Raw genomic sequence first — 21,486 nt, forward strand, 5'->3', positions numbered from 1 at the left:
TACGACATTTTTTATATTTAATTATGCATTTTCTATTTGGATAATGTTCTAAATAAAGTAGAAGCAATATATTATATAAATCAAAATATTGAAATTAAATTTAAATATAATATGGTGAGAATATCTACAATGACTGAAAAATTAGGAATAAATAATAATCAAGAAGTTCGACTAAAAGCAAAAATTAGAATCCTAAAATATGATACTAAAAAATGAAAATAGAAGATATTAATTTCAAACTAATAGATAATAAAAATTTACGATTAAGAAAAAGAAAATAGCATAAATGCCGCCGGAAATTGCCAGACGTCCGGCGGGACTCTTTGTTGGTGCCGGCGCCGGAGCTGGAGCAGGAGCATATGTCGATGAACTAGACGCCGGAGATTCTACCGGAGTAAAACTCGGACCATTGCTCACTGCAAACATTAAAAAACACAATGATTCAGGTTTTATATGGATAAGAGTTTTCGAAGTTTTGAATTTTAATCGCCCGATAATTAATTTTTTTTTTTTTTTATTTTCCTTATCACAATTTGTCATAAAAGTTCGGAATAAACGTATTACATGATGTAATAACAGATGTTATTGTTGATTCTGTTACGTAACATACTTATATACTCCATCGTCTACTTTGGGACGTCCAATTACAAAGTTAACATTTCATTAAATATCCTACTTTTTGTCACAAATACCCTTATTTTACATCACATCATTACTTTTACAAAAAAAAGGGCAAAAATGTCGTTACACTACTTTTAACTACTCACTATAATTAAAATACTATTATTTTTTAAACACCGCGCCAAAAGTAAATATAAACTTTGTAAGTGGACGGAGAAAATATTATTTAGTAAAATCTACCGGTATAAACCAAATTAGCAGTATAACTATTCTTTTATTTAGGAATTTGAGATTTGAATAATAAAATTATAAATTATAATAGTTATTTCATGTAAATATATAAGTAGTAATGGATTTTTTTCATATAAATTAATTTTTAATGTTATATAAAAAGTTAGGTTTTTTAATTTAATGTTAGTTAGGGATATCTTATATAAATAGTTAAACTAATTTTTTTTTAAATAATAAAAAATTGATGTACTATGAATAAAATAATTACTACATTCTTTATTTAAATATATATATATTTTAAAAAATATTATTATCTATTTTTATTGAATAAATAAATACATATATACCTGGGGATTGTGCCGGAGCAGCAGAAATATCTGAAAATACAACAACAATAACATATTAGTTTCAGAAAAAAATAAATTATATATATCGATGTATATATAAATAAATGTACGTACGTTCGGGACAGTCGATAATGGAAAAATCGTAAACTCCGCACTCCGGCGAGATATCGATAGCCCTCGTCATGTTGATCTCGATGCCCATGCTCGGAAAATCGGCGAGCGCCGAGCAAATGCACCCGGCATTGGCCGAAACCACGGCCTTAAACTCATTACAACATATTGGTCCGGGTTTCGGTTCGTCGGTGGTGGCGAGATACGATAAACAATCCATCATGTTGAACATCAAACTCAGGCAGTCCTCCGGCGGCGGCGCCGGAGACTGCGCCGGCGCGGCGGCGGAGGCGGCGGCGATGAGGGAGAGGAGGAGAAAGGTGATAAAGGATTTAGCCATTTATTGTAGCTTTTGAGATTTGGGGAATGGAAAAGTGAAATTTTGATGTGGGGAATTTATAGATTTAATTTTGGTTATGGATAATTGAGTTTTTATTTATTTATTTTATTTGTTTTTGTTTAAATTAATTGGATGGATGAGAATTCTACGAGGGTTTGTTACTTAATTATAAGATTAGTTATTTTTAAAATTTCAAAAATCAAATTGTATGTATATATATATATATAGATAAACAATTTTGATCTTCAATAAATTTGGGATGATAACTTTTTATATGGTTTAGATAAACATTTGATGCATTTTTTTCTATAAATTACAACAATAATATCTTACTGCCTTTTGCTTTTTCATAATTATTCAAAAAATTTCAAGAAATTAACTATTTTATAGGTCTATTTCGATTTTTATTACTCATAGATAAACAAATATATATATATAATGATACATTTAAATTTTTTATAAAATTAATTTATATCAATTATACGTATATATTTTATTATTTTTTTATGACATTTGATAGACTCCATATATTAAAATATTTTTAAAAATTTAACTTCAAGTTGACCCGATCTCCAATCCAATATGTATAAGAATTTATGTATTTTATTAAAAATGTTACAATAAAATATAATAAATCAAACTAAAAGAAATTATTTTTAATATAATTATATTTTTAGAAACTATTATTATTTTTAAAAATATTAATAGATCGGATTGAGTCAACTCTTAGATCATGGACCTAATTAGAGTGTATAATACACTACTTGATATTGGAATAATTAGACTGACCAAAAAATACACTGATTGGATACTATTGTCATCCCTAATATTTGTCTATGTAATTTTATTTTTTAGAAAATAATATTTATATTAAATATTATCAAATATATAGAATATAGACCTTTTAAGACTTTTATAAAATATTGAGAAAAAGAATCAATAAAATTATATAAAATTTAATATTTTTTATTTAAAAAATAAAAGTTAGAAGTACAAATCAATAAATAAATATTTTTTTTTACATTATAAACTAAAATTTTGGAAAGACAAATTAATAAAAATATATAATTTTATTATTTTTTATATCAAAAAATATTCCTATTTTGAAGATTACTGTTCCTAATTTTCATGTACGGCATCAAATCTTCTGTTTCTATTTTCTCTATTCCGTCCCATTCAATAAAAAAGTTGTCGCATGGAATGAGAGAATTTTTTTTTTATTTTAATTTTATCTATTTATCTGTTTTTCTATTACATTTTATTTACTTCCTTATTTTTTTAAAAAAAAAATAAAAATTATATTATATCTCAATTTTTATTATACTCCCTTCGTCAGCTTTTAAGGGTCACATTTACTTTTTGTGTCATTGTACTTAACATTTAAAATATTTTTATATTTGTACAATTTTTTTGTTACAAATGTCCTTCTATTAGTATTAAAAGACGCTGATGAAAGTATTTTTGTAATTTTTTATTAATTTATACTATATTTTGATATAATAATTAATATTCAAAGATCAACACGCAAAAAGTAAATGAGATACTTCGAGTCGGACGGAGGCAGTATTATTTTTTTATATCAATTTTTACTATATTATTTTCTTGTAAAAATTATTATTTTTCTCAAGATATCACACTTAAAATACTATTTAGACTCAATTTTTATATAATATTTGAAGAATTTATTTGAATTTGGTATTAATTTTTATTTTGGGTATAATATTTTATGTTCAAATAATATTTTTTTTTAAAAAAAAGTAACTAAAAAAAATAAATTAAATTAAATTTTACTATTATTTTTATTTTTGAAGAAAATATTTTAATAAATAAAACAAATATCTAAATCATAAAATTTTATTATATTTTCATAAAATATCATATTATATTAATATATTATAAATATTGAATTTAAATGTTAGAAATATATAAAAAATTAAATTTAAAGTTGTTGTATAATATTTTATTCTAAAATTATGTTTAAATAGTATTTAAACATTATATTTTTTATGATAAAATAATATACTAACAATTAAGATAGAAAAATTATGAGTAAAATTTTATTAAAGATATTTTTTTATAAAAAAAATAAAAGAAATGATAAAGTGATAAAATTATAGTTAAAAAAAAAAAACGTAAATTTTATTAATATTCTCTTTCATACATATGGTCACGGTATACAAACGTTGACCATTTAAACATAGAAAAAAGTTATAGATGCAATATTGTAGGAATAATATGCTTTGTTTTACTATATTTAGAGGGTGATTGGGAAATCGTTTTTTTAAGAGCTTTTAGCTTAGTGAATAGTTTTCAACTGTTTGATCAGTCAAAAAATTTAATTTAGGTATCTGGTAAATTAAATTTTTTAAAGAGTTTTTTCATTTTAATTTTGGTTATTCTTTATTTACCCTTAAAACTTAATTATTTATTTTATACATATAAAAATATTTTTATAGCAGTATTTATTAATTGTTTTTAATATATTTAATTTATTAAATTATATTTTTATTTTTCTAAATTTAAAATAATTAATATTATTGATTATTACATATAAATTATTTTATTTGTAAAATATATAAATTTTTAAAACTAAATCAAATAGAAAAAAAAAGTTATTAATTTATTTATATATATTAAAACAATAATTGACATAATAAAAATATATATACGAAAGATTTATTATTTTATATTTTACATAATTTTAATAAAAAAATTATTATTTTTTAGTAAAAATAATTTTCTCTAAAGATAAAAATAAAAATAAATATTTTATAATATTTTTATAATTTTCAATAATTAATAACAAAAATTATCATAAATTTCAAACCAAAATAAACAAAATTAAATATTTTAAAAAATAACATATCAATGTCCTTAATAATCATTTTATTTATAAACAACTAATATTAAACAGTTGTTTTACCAAATATTCTAATACAAACCGCTAATTGAATCAGCTAACAATTAACAGCTTAATTGAATCAGCTAATAGTTAAAAGCTATCAGCTAATTGTCAAACACACACTTAGTAATGTTTCAAAAGATATTTTAAACTAAAATTTTTTTAGGGTGTGTTTGTTTGAGGGTTTGGATTTTGAGTTGGGATTTGAATAGTAAAAATTTGAATTTGAATAGTTGTATGATATGATATAAATAGGTGTTGATGTGATGTTTTGAATGTAAAATTGATTTTTAGTATAATATAAAAAATGAAAAATAGGTGTTTGATTTGATATTTTTTGGGAAAAAAAATTGGATGAATAGTAAAATCCAAACAAATCTCTCAGACAAACACACAGGGTGTGTATTTAGTGACCATTTTTTTGGAATTCCAATGGAATTAACTCTAGACTATTAGATATAATTCCAAAGATAAATATAGTCTATCTTATTTGTGCTTTTACATAGAAATAGCTAATAGTTTGACTTAATGTATTGTCAAATATCATACACACTAATAATATATTAGATAAAATTAAATTAGAAACAATACAAAAGATAAATATATAGTCTATCTTATTTGTGCTTTACATATAATAGCTAGTAGTTTGACTTAATGTTTTTATCAAATATCATACACACTAATAATATTTTATTAATATTAAATTAGAAATAATACAAAAGATAAATATATAGTCTATCTTATTTGTGCTTTACATACAAATAGCTAGTAGTTTGACTTAATATCTTTGTCAAAATATTACACACTAATAATGTTTTATATAAAAATAAATTAGAAACAATACAAAAGATAAATATAGTCAATCTTATTTGTACTTTACATATAAATAACTAGTAGTTTGACTTAATGTATTGTCAAATATCATGCACACTAATAATGTTTTATATAAAAATAAATTAGAAATAATACAAAAGATAAATATAGTTTCTTTACATATAAATAACTAATAGTTTGACTTAATGTTTTGTCAAGTATCATACAAAGTAATAATACTTCAAATAAAAATAAGTAATAATCAATTTTTTTTATTTTTTTCTCTTTTTTATATCTAAATTGAATAATAATAAGTTCTATTTCAAGTGAAAAACTAATGTAGTCTTTCAATTATTAAAGAGTAAACAAACTCTATATATGGCAAGAAAAACCACTAAGAGTGAGAAATTAACTCTCAACCGCATAACCCCTAACCACCACTTCACTTCACATCACACACTCTCACTCCTACTCTCTCTCTCTCTCCTCCAACCAACAATTTTCAACTAAAAACTAGGACTTCTCCCAACTCCCCATTACAAAACACACTATATAATACTTAATACATAACCTCATTTAGACCCAATGCCACCCTTCTCTCTCTCTACACCTCTATCTCTCTCTACATACATCATCATTATAAATACCCAAAAGGGAATATTTTTTTTTTTTTTTTTGGGTTTTCCCACAAATCGTTTTTTATGTTTGTAGTTACTATCTTTGATGGACAATGACAGCAATGAACATGACCAAGAAAATCAAGAACATGGACATGTGGGAACAACAAGACATTATTGTAAGGTATGTAATAGAGGGTTTAGTTGTGCTGGAGCTCTAGGAGGGCACATGAGAGCCCATGTAATAATGGGCGGAAACACAATCAACATAAGAACTACCGAAGACATCGAAAATAGGACAAACCCGGCAACGACGACAAAGGGAGACGTATACAAACACCCCTACTTTCTCCGGGCTAAGATTCCGCGTAATCATCACAACTACGAGGGAGGAGCGGGGGGCCAAGATTCGTCGACGTGCAAGAAGTCGTTAGAGTCGAGAAATGAGGGGGGCTCGACGAAAAATACGTCGAGAGAAGAAGAAGATTTAGCCAATTGCCTAGTCATGTTGTCCAACAAATCTTGTCATTACAAGGATGAAAACAAGGGCAAGGAAATCGTCGTCGAGCGAGGATTGTTCCAATGTAAGGCTTGTAAGAAGGTTTTCACGTCGCACCAAGCGTTGGGGGGCCATCGAGCTAGCCATAAGAAAGTTAAGGGTTGCTTTGCAGCTAAAGTCGACGATCAGAGCTCCCACAATTGTGTCGTCGACGACGACAATTCTACTGACGTCGTCGACGATCACGACTTGATGCAAGAGAGTCACAAACAGAATACAACAACAACAACAACAACACTAGAGCAAGACTCCACTAATTCGACGACGACAACGAGAAAAAGACCACTCAAAATGCACGAATGCTCTGTATGTCATCGCGTATTCACGTCGGGACAAGCCCTAGGAGGCCACAAGAGGTGCCATTGGCTCACGTCTTCGACCGATAATGCCTACATCCCGAACTTCAACGATTTTCATTACAACCCTCAAATTCATCTCCAACCACACCAACAACAATTCTACAAAACTCCCCTCGTCATAACAACAACGGCAACGACGACAACGATAATGCCAACAAACCCTAGTCGACAAAATGATCATCGTCGCGACAACAACATTAACCAAATCGATCTTAACCTAAACCTACACTCCCCGCAACTCGAAAACACGATTGGACACGAAACACCGTCGACAATGTTGTACCTACAACAATTGGCCAACTCTTCCACTGAAATCAAGTCGACAAAAATCGACAGCAACGACGACGACGTCGAAAAGTGTGAAGTGAAGCTAAGAAAGCTTAGTGATCTAAGAGATGTGAATTTGGATAATGGAGGATGGTTGCAAGTAGGGATGGCTTCAACCACAGACATTTGTTAGCAATACATACAAAGATATATATATATATATCATCATCATCAACATTGATGAAGAACATCAGAAAAGCATCAGTAGCTAGAAATCAAATTGTAAGTACATACAACACACTACAGACAATGTTGTTTTTTTTTTTTTTTAAGGATTAATTAGGGTTTTACAATATCACACACATAGACATATATATATATATATAAATATATATAAGTTTAGTTAATAAGTTATAGAATTTATAGTATAGGAAATAAATTAGAGAATAGAGGATTAGATAAACATATACACAGTTGTTTGTATTTATTTAATTTATTTTTTTGGGTAGTTTCTGACCATATATATATGTTGGTATATGTAAACTCCCCAATCTTGATTAATTGAATTAAATTAGTTCATGCAAGTAATTAATATATATATATATGTATTTTGCAATAAAATAAGTTTAGTTACGATTTTTCGACCGTAGCAGTAATTTTCGGTGACTTCTATGACTGTAAAATTTGGACCCAAAAAACAAAAAAGGCATAACCATAGGATGCCTATAAATTGAGTTTGTTTACTTCACCTTTAGTTTTAATTTTGGTTTTGATTTGAATAAGTAATTTAAATACAATGTTTTATAATACAGAATATTATATGTTTTAATTACAGAAATTTATGAAAAATTGAAATCAAACTTTAAGTAAATAGAATTCGAAATATAAATAGTATATTTATACTGAACTCTAATATTTGACAACTATTATTTAAATAAAAAGTAAACAAAAATATATATATTTCACATTGAAAATAGCCTGAGTTTTTTTGTTATAAAAAAATTAATATTAATAACTATTTGGAAATACATTCACGTCGAAAATTTGCATGCATGGTCTCCGACAGCATCTAATTAACTTTATGCCTATTTATCAATTCCAAAAATAAAGATAAAAAATCAATTATGCCCAAAAATATTGAAAACAAGTACAAAAATAATTTAAATCCAAGAAATATGCGTACTGATAATTAAATATATATATATATATATATAATTTTGCTTCTCTAAATAGCAAACAAATAAATTGTCTTTATAAGAATTCAAGAGGTATGTTTGGTTCATATTTTGTGTTAAACAATTATTGAATATAATATTTCATGAAATAAAATAATATATGTTTTGAAAAAAATCGTATAAATTGCATAGTAAAAAAATTGAATAAAAAAAAAATGGCCCAAATCCTAGAAGATTAAAAATAATAAAAAATAATAATAACAATAAAAAATAACAATAATTTCTTGTAAGGAATGTATTTGAACTTTTCATCATCTCTTTATATAAAATTTTCTTGCATTTATTAGAACTAATTTTTATAATTTATTACTATTGATCAGGAAAAAAAAAGATCAAAACGCGCTCAAAGGTGTGGAAGAATGCGCGCATGAAGAGTTGCTGATCAATTTGAAGATGTCGAGCTCGATTAAAATGTCTATAAGGATGGCATGGATTTTTTCGAATTTAATGTTGCGGGGTATTTTAGATTTTAAATTATTTTAGTAGAAAATAAAATTTGAAGTGATATTTACAAAAATAAAATAAAAATTTTAACACAAAAATTTGAATGAAAAATAAATATTTGATAGATAATATGTTTTTATAAAATAAAATATAAATATTTAATGAATGTTTCTAATTTAAAATGATGTTAAATATATTTTGATGTGTTTTTAAAATTTGATGTGCTCTACTCAAAAGAGATATTTACTATGGATTTTATTGAATTATTGATGGGTTAAGGTGGTGTTTGCTTTGACATTTTTTTTTTCAATTTATTAATTATTTAAATAAAAAATTAAAAAAGAAAATAACTATCTAGTGAGTCATTTTAATTTATATATCTACTATAAAAATCAACAATTTTATCCAACTAAAATTATTATTCTCTATAACTTTTATACAATTCCTCTTACCTAATAACAAAAATATTACAAAGTATAAATTCTAAACAAACATATTAGGTGTGTTTGTTGTAATTTCAAAATGAAATTAATATTATTAAGTTTATAAGGTTTTCAATAAAAAAAATATATATATATATTTTCACAAAATATCAAATAAAAATATTATTTAAACAAAAAAATTCAAATCAATACTCTATTTCATTCAAACCACGAATGAAATTAATACTATTAAGTTTATAAGGTTTTCAATAAAAATAGATATATATATATATATATTTTCACAAAATATCAAATTAAAATATCATTTAAACAAAAAAAATTCAAATCAACACTCTAGTTCATTCAAAGCACCACCAAACAAATACAAATCATTTTTTTGCACTTATCAATATAAAAATTGTGTCTACTATATATGTATATATTGTCCTTTTATATAAATATAAAATTCACAATTTTTATAAACAAAAAAGTTTGAATACTTTAGGGAGGATATAATTAATTAATATACATACACAATTAATTAATAGTTATTCTACTTTATAAAAAGGAGTTGGTTTAATTCATATATATATATATATATATATGTGTGTGTGTGTAGTGTCAATAGGGTGCAAATTACACTTTTCCATATATTACATTATTCTAATGGACTTCATTTCAACACATCCCTAATTAAATACACAATTATTTATAACCACTATTAATATATATAGATAGAGAGAGAGATAGGAGGGCGTGGGGGTGGGGGTGGGGGTGGGGGGTTGTGAGTGTGTGTGTTTTTTTTTTTTTTTTTTAAGTTTTTACTTTTTTATATATATATATATTCTCTCCGTTTAGGGTTTTATAGCAAATTAAAAAATAATATTATCTTCGTCCGATAAACTTTGATATTTGGATCCAGTATGGAGATTAAGAAAAAAAATATTTTATTGAAAAAATGATAAAAGTAAAAAAATAGTTAGAAATATTTTTGAAATTTTAATTAGAAATGAAAAAAATGGGAGAGATGATATAATAAATGTAGTGACATTTGTTGTAAAAATACATATTGAATGAAGGATAATAGATAAATATTGATTTGTTGATTTTTTCAAAATTAATAATAAGGTAAATTTAGCAGACAAACTAAAGTAAGTTTGGCTAGACATGGGGAATAGTATTTTATTGGTTAGTCGAAGAGTATAAAAGATTTTGACAATTTCGCCATTTCATTTTATATATAAAGTAATTTTATATGTAATAATATATTTGTAATTGAAGTCAAGGTTAATGAAATTTTGATATTAATGTATAATTTTTTTTTTCCAAAATATAAAATAAATTACTTTTGAGTAGAAGAGACAAAAATAATAAATATGATACTTTAGTTTGGACGGAGGGAATATAAAATAATAGTCGTATATGTATTATATATATGGTTTGTTTGCCAATGAAAAAATATTTTCAATATAATTCTCATTATATATAATATATACTGTATTTTTTTACAAAAAAAAAAATTAACATTCGATATAAAATACTATTATTTTTTATATTATTGATACTAATTCTTCTTGCTTCACATAAAAATAAAAATTTAAAAACAAAACAAAATTAAAACATTAAAATAAAACACTAAACAAAGAAACCCATAAATATGTTCTTATTATGAAGAACTGAGTGTGTTTGTTTCGTTTTTCAAAATGATATGATTCCCATTAATATTATTTTAAAATATAATATATAATATCTACCGATAGCTATAAAGGCCAACAAAAAAAAAAAAAAAAACACTAAAAGATAACAAAAATATACATATTAAAATATTATTCTCTATTATATATTTATATTTTTTTATATCTTACAATAAAAATAACTAAAAAAACACATACATTGGAATAATAATAATAATAACAATAATAATATATCATCCGTCCCATAACAAAGTATCTATTTTTTCATTTTATTCCGTCTCATAACAAAGTATCTATTTCCTTTTTTTAATAACTGTACTATCTACCTAACATTACAAATACCTTTACAACTTACAATATATTACACAAATGTCATTATATTTATATCACACATACTAATAAGATTATTTTAGTCATTTCTACTTCATTCCTATTATATCTCAATATAATACTAATATTTTTAAAATTACGTGAAAAAAACAAATATATATTTACTTATAGAATGGACGGAGTAATAATAATACTTTCTCCGTCCCATGTAATATGAGTCTATTACTGTAGACACGAGAATTTAGGTAAAATATAATTAGTAAGCAATTAAGAAATATATTAGTAAAAATAATTATTATTTAGTAAAATAATTATAAATTAAGATTAAGATAACTAAATAGTTTAATTAAGATTAAAAAAATTTAAAATTTAAATTTTAAAATATGATTAAAGTGTATAATTAATTTTCCAAAAAAAAAAGGACAAATTATGTGGGACGGACGAAAATAGAAAATATAGATAAATTACGTGGGACGGAAAGGAGTAATAGTTGTAGCAGTAGCAGGAAGGAAAGAGTGTGTTGTTTGAAATTCATCTTATCTTTAGCCATTTGAGCTTAAGGCCAATGAAAAAAAAAAAAAAAAAAAAAAAAAAAAAAAAAAAAAAATCTTGAATTTTTAAATTGATGCAATTTTATATATGTATATAATGAGAATTATGAATTATAATTTTATTGAAGTGAATTATATATATATATATATATATATTGTATAATAGTTTTTGATATGTTTAAGTTGTGTAGTGTAGCAACTTTAAATAAAAATGAAAAGAGAATCAAATCAAGAACAGAAGTTTTAAAAAGAGATAAAATCTTGGACAAAGCATCAAATTAGTGGTCCAAATAATTTCATACCACAAAAATTATTATTATTATTATTATTATTATTATTATTAGTATTATTGACTCCAACTCAGTGTTAAGAATAATTAGATGCGTAGAATATTTTGTATATGACTTATTTTAATAATATTTGTATGGCTCTAACGGTCCAATTTATTTTATTTTTTTATATTTAAATATTAATTATTATATAAAAATATAGTAAAAATTTAAAAAAAAAAACTGCAAAAATACTCCAATTATTGTCTTATTAATACTAATAGAAGGATATTTGTATAAAAAAATTATACAAATATAAGAATATTTTTAATATTAAGTACAATAATTCAAAAGATAAATGTGACCTTTAGAGACGGAATAAGAAAGTATGATATGTATGTGCGTAAAATTCATAATAGTATTTTTTTTTTTTATGTTAAGTATGAGTAATTATGCCGGTAATATAAAAATTAATATTTTTATATTAAATTTTTTATAGTGTGTAATATGTATATATTACTAAAAATACAAAGTGAACAATATTTTCTAAATTATACTTCATATGTCTCGCCGTTAACGTAGACATCTTTCTCACATTAATGTATACATTTTTTGTTTTAGTAATCATGAATCTTATTTTTATTTTTTACAAATATTTCTACAATATCATCACATCATTACTATTATACTAAAAAAATAAAGATAAAATTAATTTTACACTAATTTTAAATATCCACTACAATTAAAATATTATTAATTTTTAAATTATGCTCGTATACATTTTAAACACTAAATGAAGATAGTATTTGATTATATAGTAACATATAATATTCTATATGCTAGTTTTTTTTATTTTTCTCATTTCTTACTCTAATAATTTCACTCTTCTTTATAAACACAATTTATCCAAAAAACTCATAATAATAATAATAATAATAAATACTCCCTCCGTCCCATAACAAAATATTCATTTTTTTATTTTAGTCTGTTCCATAACAAAATATTCATTTTCTTTTTTTAGTAATTGTACTATCTACCTAACACTACAAATACCCTTACAACTTACAATATATTACACAAATAAGGTTATTTTAGTCATTTTTATTTTATTTCTACTATATCTTAATATAATACTAATATTTTTAAAACTACGTGTAAAAAACAAATGAATACTTTATGGGAGGAGGGAGGATTTCAAAATCTATACCAAACGTCAACTATAATATCCTATGTTATAATAAAAAGAAAATAAAATGGAAGAAATAAATAAATAAAAATAAAATAAAGAATAATAATAAACCAAAAAAGTGGCAACAATTAATAAGAAAATGCTTTGCTTTGTTGGGACCAAACCTCACTTTCATCTTATGTCAGTATTCAATAAACGAATGCATAAAATAATACCAACAATTAATTTATTAATATTATGTTTACTTGTCACTTAAATTATTTATTTCTTTGCTATTATGAATTATTTTAGATTTTAATATATATATATCGTATTCTATATTTATAACATTTTATTCAAATTTTATTTTTTATTAATTTATTATTATTGTAATAAAATAATTCAAAAGAATATCTAATCGTATAGTTTGTAAGAGAATGAGTTTATTTGGTTTCAAATTAAAATCAACAGTAATCAATTCGCATCAATTTAAATTAAAATATTTTTCATATAAAAAATTTAAATTCAAATCAAAATAAAACAAAATCATATATATAATATATTTTAGAAAACCATGATAATAATAAAACACCTTATTGTTAATTTAGAGTACAATATAATAATAATAATAATAATAATAATAATAATAATAATAATAATAATAATAATAATAATACCCCTTTAATAATAATTGGATATGAAATTAGGCACTTTAATATAAAAATGCTTCATATTTAATTTGTTGAGCCAGCAAAGGCACTACTATAAAAGTAATGTCATCATATTACATTATATGAAATAAATATAGTAACAATTTTAAAACTATTATTTTAAATAAAATATTTAATTAATTGTAGCAATCAATCAGACAAGTAAGTAGTAAATTGAGTATATTAAATATTAGCTATTGGAAAACGACCTCATCACATTCCTCTATTATTGCTTCCATTCCTACTATTTATTTTATTTTTATTATGTTCTTTTGAGTTTAATATTTTTGCCTTTTTATTATATTTAAATATAAATTTTAATACAAATAATTTTTTATTTTTTATTTTTTTTCTTTTTATTGTAAAAAATATAAAAAAAATATTTTTTTTTATAACAACTAATATATATATACATGTATAAATTTAAATTAAAAAATGAATAGCTTTTTTATTTGTATAATATATGGATGTATTATTTTCTAAAAGTAAATAGTACATTTAATTAGAATAGTGATGGTCCACTTAAAAAAAAAAATCAAATACAATGGGTTTATTTATTCAATATATTTATTGACCCAATTTTCTATAAATTTAAAAAATATACATAATATATATTAACATTATATAATATAATATATATATTATATTTTTAAAAAAAAAACAATTTAAAGTAAAAATTACATTCATTCAAATACAAAGTGAAAATACAAACCAAAGAAACCCTTTGGCCTCGTCTATTTTTAAAAGAAAATACAATATAGACCTATTAACACAATATATATAAGTATATTATATTGCCTCATAAAAAATAACAATTAAATATAAAATACTCTCTCGTCCCATAACATTTACTTTCTACAAATAGATATTTTTATGTAATATTATATTAATTTGTAATAAAAATATATATATATATAAATATTTTTATTAGTATTGTGGAATATAAAAATAATAATATTTATATAAATATATTATAAATTGTAAAAGTATTTATTATATTAAATATATAGTATAATTATTAAAAATAATAAAATAATATTATAATTTATTATTATTAGCTAATAAAATATACAAACTAAATATTGATTATCTTATGCAATTTTTTACTAGAACACATAATATTACAGTATATATAGCTTGCTCTATAATTAATTAATTAGAGCATAATTTCCCACAGCAAATTACATATCAAAATTTCAGGTAACTTATAGGAGTAATATATATATATATATACATACATACAGACATTAGCGTATATGAAAGAGGCGATGATAGCCGCCGGCGGTGGCGACGGCTTTAGCCGGTGGCGGAGACTTGAGAACCGGCGGCGGCGGCGGCGGTGGCCGCAGGTTCCTGGTTGGATGCCATGGCCAGCGAGCACTTCTCCTTTCTGTCGTCCTGACTCATCTGCTGTTGTCTGCACTCTACGCTGCAGAAAGCACTATCGCCTCTACAACCACACCAACAAACAAACAAAAAAAATTCAAATCAGATCAGATCAAATACAGAAAAATTAAATCGAATACATAAACAGCGATGCAGTTCTAATCTGCAGAAACATTATTGTTCTGCAACCAAAAAATTGAAAAAATATATATATACATATTAAAGGAGATCACATGCTTAAATCGAATACACAAACAACGAAACAGTTTCCACTAATCTGCGGAAAGCATGACAGTTTCTGCAACAAAAAATTTGGAAAAAGAATAAAATCAAATGAGATCGTAGAATCAAATCGAACACACAAACAACGAAACGGTTTCCACTGAAATATATATGTGTTTATAGAGATTGTTCTAATCTAAAGCACTATAGCTTCCGCAACCAAAAATTTGCAAATAAAAAAACGAGTACATGAGCAACGAGGCGGTTACAACAGAAATACACACATATCTATGTATAGAATCGAGATTTCACTTCGATTGAACAAAAAATCGAAATATATATGTATGTGCGTACGTTACCTATACATGTAAACATCGCGGCCAGGGATGAGGCGGCGTCTGCAGAGCGAGCAAGCTCTTAAGAACGGCGCGGTTTGGACAAAATCCGCCGAGCTACGCCGCTGCAGCGTCCGATCTACTCCGGCGACGGCAGGAATCTGCCGATCCAGCGGCTGAAACAGAGCTTCTCCGCTCCGACTGAAATCCAAGGCGAACTCCGTCATGCTCGTCGTCCTCTTCATCTCAGCTCTCTTCCCAAACATCATCTCCGCTCGAATCCGATGCTCACCTCCACTCCTCCCCCCACACGCGTGCGCTTCACCTCTTTCTCTCTCTAAATCTATCTCCACACAAGCATATATATACATATATATATAGCTGAGTGCATGTATATATATGGTGCAGACGGTGGTGAGTTGAGAAGGTAAAACAGAGAATCAGAAATGGGGGAAGAAATCTGGACCGTTGATCAAAAACATTCTGGACCGTTGATTGCTGTCACTGCAAAATTAGGACTCACAGCCAATCAGATTAATTTATGAGGGAATCACTGGAATCTTTTTATTGAATCTTTTATTTTATTTTATTGTATTTTTATTTAGGTGACGTTTGAAATGAATCTACCCTAGTTGAGCCTAGTAAAAATTTTCTTTTAATTTTATTTTTTTTATTTTTTTATTTTTTAGAAAATATTTTTTGGTGGCCCCACATATTGCAAGTGGAGCTTTTTTGTCGGATATATATATATATATATATATATAGTAAATAAATAATGCTAGTTGTGACATTATTTGGATTCAATAATATGCAATAAATTTTGCATGTTGTAAGTTTAGGTTGACTTCATTTAAATACGTACATGGTTTTGGATCATATATAAGAATTTTTATTAAATTGCACTAAGAATTCATTGTATTAAATTTTAATTCCACATATTTAGGATAGGAAGGTAACAATGGGTGTGTTCTATTTTAATTTGAAACCAAAATTACTGTTACAATTTATATAATTTTTAATAGAAATATATTCCATTTTGTTTTTAACAAAATATCACAACATTCTAACTAAATAAAAATTCGAATTCGAAAAAAAAATTTAAAAAATCGGATATTCCTCTATTATATAATATATGCATCTAAAAAAAATATTGTTATAATTTATGTGTGATTTTAAAATTTATTGAATGGTCTTTATTATAAATACATTGAATGCTGAAATATTATTTATGAAGAATAAATAAATAAATATATTTATGACAAACAATTAAATAAAATATGACCGTAATCATTCTCATTGTCTAATATTGTTCCTGGAAAATTATGAAAATTCCCCATCCAATATAAGGATGAATGGCTATACCATATTAGTATTAATTGGTTTTGAATTGTAATATCTTGTTAAAAAAATAAAGATATATAAAATATTTTTATTAAAAATACATTTTAGAAGTGCATGATAACACAAATTTGATTTTCTCGCGGTGGTTTCTTCATCGATAAACAATCAAAACACTATGTCAATGTGACCCATTCCGCCGGCGCCGGCGCCGGCGACGGTTAAGTACCGCCGGCCCGCTTCGATCACCATCGAGCCGTGCCGATCGGAGTAGCTCAAATGCTCGCACGGATTCACCGTAAATTTAACCCGTCGACTCTCCCCGGGATTCAAGCTCAAGCTCTCGAAACCCACCAACTGTTTCACCGGCTTCACGTCACCGCCGCCGTCGTGTCGAGCAAACAGCAGCACCGGGTGCTTCCCCGGCACCCGCCCTCGGTTCCTCACATTCACCCGCACTGCAATCGCCATTCCGTCGCACAAATTTCTTCCAATTTCTGAAACCGATACGTATCGAACCGAGCCGGGTCTTTTAACCTCTTCCCGTTTAACGAACATCTCGTTTAGAAAAATCCTCGACGGGACGATTGAATCAAACTTATACGAGTGTTTTGAGTAGCTAAGGCCATGGCCAAACTCGAACACTTTCGAACCGTTATAGAATCGATATGTTCGTCCCGGGTATCCAGTCGACGGATCGCTTCGCATTCGCATATCAGTCATCGGAACTTTCGCAAAATCCTTCGGGTACCAAGTAACCGGTAATTTACCGCCTGTGAATCGACGTAGAACCAGTTCAACTCCCTACAATCGATATACTCATAAAAGAATTGACAAAAACGCGTAACAAGTAACGGGGACTGACCTGGGTTGTTGTCGCCGAACAACGTTTCCGCGACGGCGATCCCTCCAGCTTCGCCAGGATAACCCACCCACAAAATGCTACCAATTTTCGGATTCCGTTTCGCAAACGATACATCGACGGGGCCTCCCGTCAGCAGGACTAATACGACCGGTCGTTTCGCTGCGGCGGCAACGCTGGTAATGAGATCTTCTTGCTTTCCGGGAATACCCAAATCGATGCGATCAAGCTTTTCCCGTTCTTGCGTTTGGTCGAGTCCCATGACGAGTACAACAGAGTCGGCCTGTTTCGCTATGTTCACGGCTTGATCGATCGACGGTGATTCGCAGGTGACGGAGTCGCAGCCCTGGTGATACGTAACGCGGGTGAGGTTATACTTCCCGATGGCTTGAACGATCGTGACGTTTCTGCACGGCAGGCCTTCGTAGTTTCCGAGAAATACGCTCGACGTGTTGGCGTTGGGACCGATCACAGCGAGCGACTCGACGTGGGTCTTCGAGAAAGGGAGGAGACCCGCGTCGTTCTTTAGAAGGACAATCCCGGATCTTGCGGCTTCGAGTGCTAGATCGAGGTGGGTTTGGCTGCAGACTTTCGATGGATCGATGTCTCCATATCGAAGCTTCCTCGGATCTCCGTCGAAAAGTCCAAGTCTCATTCGGATGGCGAAGAGATTCTCCAAGGCTCTGTCGATCTCGGCTTCGGATACTTTCTTCTTTGCGACGGCTGATTTCGTGTACGTCTTCAAGTAGCTACCACAGTTTAGATCCATGCCTGAAAATACGCAAGATCAATCGAGATTTATCGAATGAAAGAATATAAAGTATAGAAACAGTCCTTGTTCAAACACGGTATAGAAAACGAACTTTTGTCGACAAATTATCTCGGCGTCGTTGTAAGAACAACGATTCACAAGGAAAATGCTCGAAAAACACTAAACAAATTATCTCGACGTCATTGTAAGAACAATGATTTGGAGATGCTCGAGAAACACTAAACAAATTATCTCGGCGTCTAAAACAACGATTCACGAGGAAAATGCTCGAAAACAAATGTATACTAACGATTCTGTCGGAATTTCTCTATGATAATCTGTTATGTAAGAATGCATCTTAAGGACTGAATGTAAGTAAGGTTATAGTTTGGCGTACCAGCTTTAAGAACGTCTGCGACAGCGTCTTCGGGCTCTTTGGCATAGCCTTGCTGGTCGTGTATAATTGCAACGGCATCACAGTCCGAAGCAATGTACCTTGATTGATTAAAAGTGAAGTTAATGTGATGATCAGATTCCGATGGATTTTCGACTAAAACATTACGATCCATGGAATCAAAATCTTACCCTCGGAAACCCCACTGTTGGCGAGCAGTTTCGGTTAAGAGGCCACGATCAGCGCAGCTGGGGACTCCATTGACGCGATTATAAGCACACATGATGCTGCTGGCCTGTCCTTCCTTCACACATGCCCAGAATGGCGGCTGGAATGTGTCTGCCAAATCCTGCTTGCTGACCTGAACCACAATTCACACAAGGGGATTAAGAACAGTCGATTTTCGCACGCACACACGACACGCAGATTTGATAGAGAAACTTGTTGAATGGCCTCATCGAAACATCCTAATGCACAGCAAAGATTATAGACATTTGACGAGCAAGATAATACAATGTATGTGTAGTCGACAATCTGAACTTATCCAAATACTATTAGTAATTAAGAAAGTTGTAAAATGGCCTTATCGACGCATTCTAATGCACACCACAGATTATAGAGATTCAATGATCAAGACAACACAATGTTCATATCCATCTAGATGATCTCAAGTAATCGACAATCTGAACTCATCCAAATCGTATTAACAATTAAGAAACTAGTCGGATGGCCTCATCGACGCATTCTAATGCACACCACAGATTATAGACATTTGATGATCAAGATAATACAATGTTCGTGCCCATCTAAACAATTTCAAGAAATTGACAATCTGAACTCATCCAAATATTATCAATGGTAAAAGAAACTTTTCGCATGGCCTCATCGACATAGGCATTTGACAATCAAGATAATACAATAAACGATTTCAAGTAATCGACAATCTGAACTCATCCAAATACCAGTAACAATTAAGGAACTTATCAAACGGCCTTCTAAAACACATTCCAATTCACACCAAAGATTACGGGCATTCGATGATCAAGACAACACAATGTTCATATCCATGTAAGCAGATCACAAGCAATCAACAATCTGAACTCGACATAAGTTAGTTAAGAGCATTCAACACTTACTTTGGCATCGAAAATGTACCGATTCATTCCTTTCCAGTTGTCCAAATCATGAGCAGTGTAATGCTTACAACAAGCAGAGGCTTTAAGATGCCCATCCTTTAGCCCCCCTCCTTCAAAACTGTCCCCCTGAATTCCCCTAACATACGCCACTGCATACTTCCCCGCCATTAATGGATCTTCTCCAGGCGTCTCCTGACCTCTTCCCCACCTTGGATCCCTCAATATGTTAATGTTCGGTGCCCAAAATGTCATCCCCATTGCCTGCCCTGCATTGAACACCGCCCTCGCCTCTTCCCCAATTGCCTACCAAATCGTGCATAATTCATAAACCTCTAGTTAAAAACCCTAATTTCCTGTTTGGGGATTTTTTTTTTTTCTTTTTGCTAAGGAGCATTTCATCGAACAGTTGGAGGATTCCAAATCCATACCTGAGCAACACGATACCATAGGTTAGAATCGAAGGAGGCGGCGGTGAGGATGATTTGAGGGAACATAGTGGCGGATTTGATTGTGCCATTGAAGCGGACGCCCTTGCCGTGGCGCGAAACTCCGTGCAGAGCCTCCGACCACCACTGGTAAGCTGAGACGTTGAGGCGAGGGATGGATACCGCCGTGTTCACTAGCTGCTGAACCTTCTCGTCCATTGTCAGGCGCGACACGAGGTCCTTTGCCCTGGCGTCAATTGGCAGCTTGGTGTTGCAAAAAGGAAGCGAGTTCGTCGATGGATTCGACAAATCGCATGAGAACGGCGGAGCAGTGGTGGCGCCTGATACCGCCGGAGTGAATGAGAGCAGCGCTGTGATGCAGAGGAGAGACGCCATTCCGCCATGGATTTCCATTTGCTATTTTGCTTCGTACGTAAACAAAGAAACTGAAAAGATTTATTTAAACGATGCATTGAAGAAGACGACGTGGAAAATCTGTGATTTTTTTTTTAATATTTTATTTAGGAAGGAAGCCTTAAATCATTCTGCATTCATTATTATGACTACGAAATAAGTACTGCATTAATTACACATTCTAAATTTTAAAAAGAATATCCCTATATATGTTTTTCCCTTATTGTTTGAAA

General features: G+C 28.4%; 4 protein-coding genes across 4 annotated transcripts; 1 reads left to right on the forward strand and 3 right to left on the reverse strand.

The window, feature by feature from the left end:
* Nucleotides 1-123: 123 nt before the first annotated feature.
* Nucleotides 124-1,650, reverse strand: LOC127248255 (non-specific lipid transfer protein GPI-anchored 4-like). Its single transcript, XM_051270511.1, has 3 exons — nucleotides 1,314-1,650; nucleotides 1,200-1,229; nucleotides 124-416 (listed from the first exon to the last, which is right to left on the reverse strand). Exons 1-3 carry the CDS (start codon nucleotides 1,648-1,650, stop codon nucleotides 235-237), a joined length of 549 nt encoding a protein of 182 aa, XP_051126468.1. The 3' UTR covers nucleotides 124-234.
* A 4,438-nt stretch (nucleotides 1,651-6,088) lies between these two features.
* LOC127248256 (uncharacterized) lies at nucleotides 6,089-7,360 on the forward strand. Its single transcript, XM_051270512.1, has one exon. It carries the CDS (start codon nucleotides 6,089-6,091, stop codon nucleotides 7,358-7,360), a length of 1,272 nt encoding a protein of 423 aa, XP_051126469.1.
* A 7,717-nt stretch (nucleotides 7,361-15,077) lies between these two features.
* Nucleotides 15,078-16,302, reverse strand: LOC127248297 (FCS-Like Zinc finger 6-like). Its single transcript, XM_051270573.1, has 2 exons — nucleotides 15,958-16,302; nucleotides 15,078-15,440 (listed from the first exon to the last, which is right to left on the reverse strand). The coding sequence occupies exons 1-2, from the start codon at nucleotides 16,200-16,202 to the stop codon at nucleotides 15,287-15,289; spliced, it is 399 nt and encodes a 132-aa protein (XP_051126530.1). The 5' UTR covers nucleotides 16,203-16,302; the 3' UTR covers nucleotides 15,078-15,286.
* A 1,056-nt stretch (nucleotides 16,303-17,358) lies between these two features.
* On the reverse strand, nucleotides 17,359-21,273 carry LOC127248200 (probable beta-D-xylosidase 7). The gene is made up of 6 exons (XM_051270413.1): nucleotides 20,843-21,273; nucleotides 20,415-20,717; nucleotides 19,470-19,639; nucleotides 19,282-19,379; nucleotides 18,137-18,904; nucleotides 17,359-18,044 (listed from the first exon to the last, which is right to left on the reverse strand). The coding sequence occupies exons 1-6, from the start codon at nucleotides 21,251-21,253 to the stop codon at nucleotides 17,440-17,442; spliced, it is 2,355 nt and encodes a 784-aa protein (XP_051126370.1). The 5' UTR covers nucleotides 21,254-21,273; the 3' UTR covers nucleotides 17,359-17,439.
* Between the last annotated feature and the right edge of the window lie 213 nt (nucleotides 21,274-21,486).

Source organism: Andrographis paniculata, unplaced genomic scaffold (assembly GCF_009805555.1).
Source record: "Andrographis paniculata isolate CXL003 unplaced genomic scaffold, ASM980555v1 Contig33END, whole genome shotgun sequence".
Classification (NCBI taxonomy): domain Eukaryota; kingdom Viridiplantae; phylum Streptophyta; class Magnoliopsida; order Lamiales; family Acanthaceae; genus Andrographis; species Andrographis paniculata.

Excerpts from the sequence above, each read along its gene's own strand:
- LOC127248200 (XM_051270413.1), bottom strand. The coding sequence starts at position 21,253 with ATGGAAATCCATGGCGGAATGGCGTCTCTCCTCTGCATCACAGCGCTG. Across the intron at positions 19,640-20,414 it reads GGTACATTTTCGATGCCAAA|GTCAGCAAGCAGGATTTGGC; the intron begins GTAAGTGTTGAA and ends ATTGTGGTTCAG. Across the intron at positions 18,905-19,281 it reads CGCAGACGTTCTTAAAGCTG|GCATGGATCTAAACTGTGGT; the intron begins GTACGCCAAACT and ends GCGTATTTTCAG.
- LOC127248297 (XM_051270573.1), bottom strand. The coding sequence starts at position 16,202 with ATGATGTTTGGGAAGAGAGCTGAGATGAAGAGGACGACGAGCATGACG. Across the intron at positions 15,441-15,957 it reads CGCGATGTTTACATGTATAG|AGGCGATAGTGCTTTCTGCA; the intron begins GTAACGTACGCA and ends GTGTGGTTGTAG.
- LOC127248256 (XM_051270512.1), top strand. The coding sequence starts at position 6,089 with ATGGACAATGACAGCAATGAACATGACCAAGAAAATCAAGAACATGGA.
- LOC127248255 (XM_051270511.1), bottom strand. The coding sequence starts at position 1,650 with ATGGCTAAATCCTTTATCACCTTTCTCCTCCTCTCCCTCATCGCCGCC. Across the intron at positions 1,230-1,313 it reads CATTATCGACTGTCCCGAAC|ATATTTCTGCTGCTCCGGCA; the intron begins GTACGTACATTT and ends TTGTATTTTCAG. Across the intron at positions 417-1,199 it reads TGCTCCGGCACAATCCCCAG|TGAGCAATGGTCCGAGTTTT; the intron begins GTATATATGTAT and ends TAATGTTTGCAG.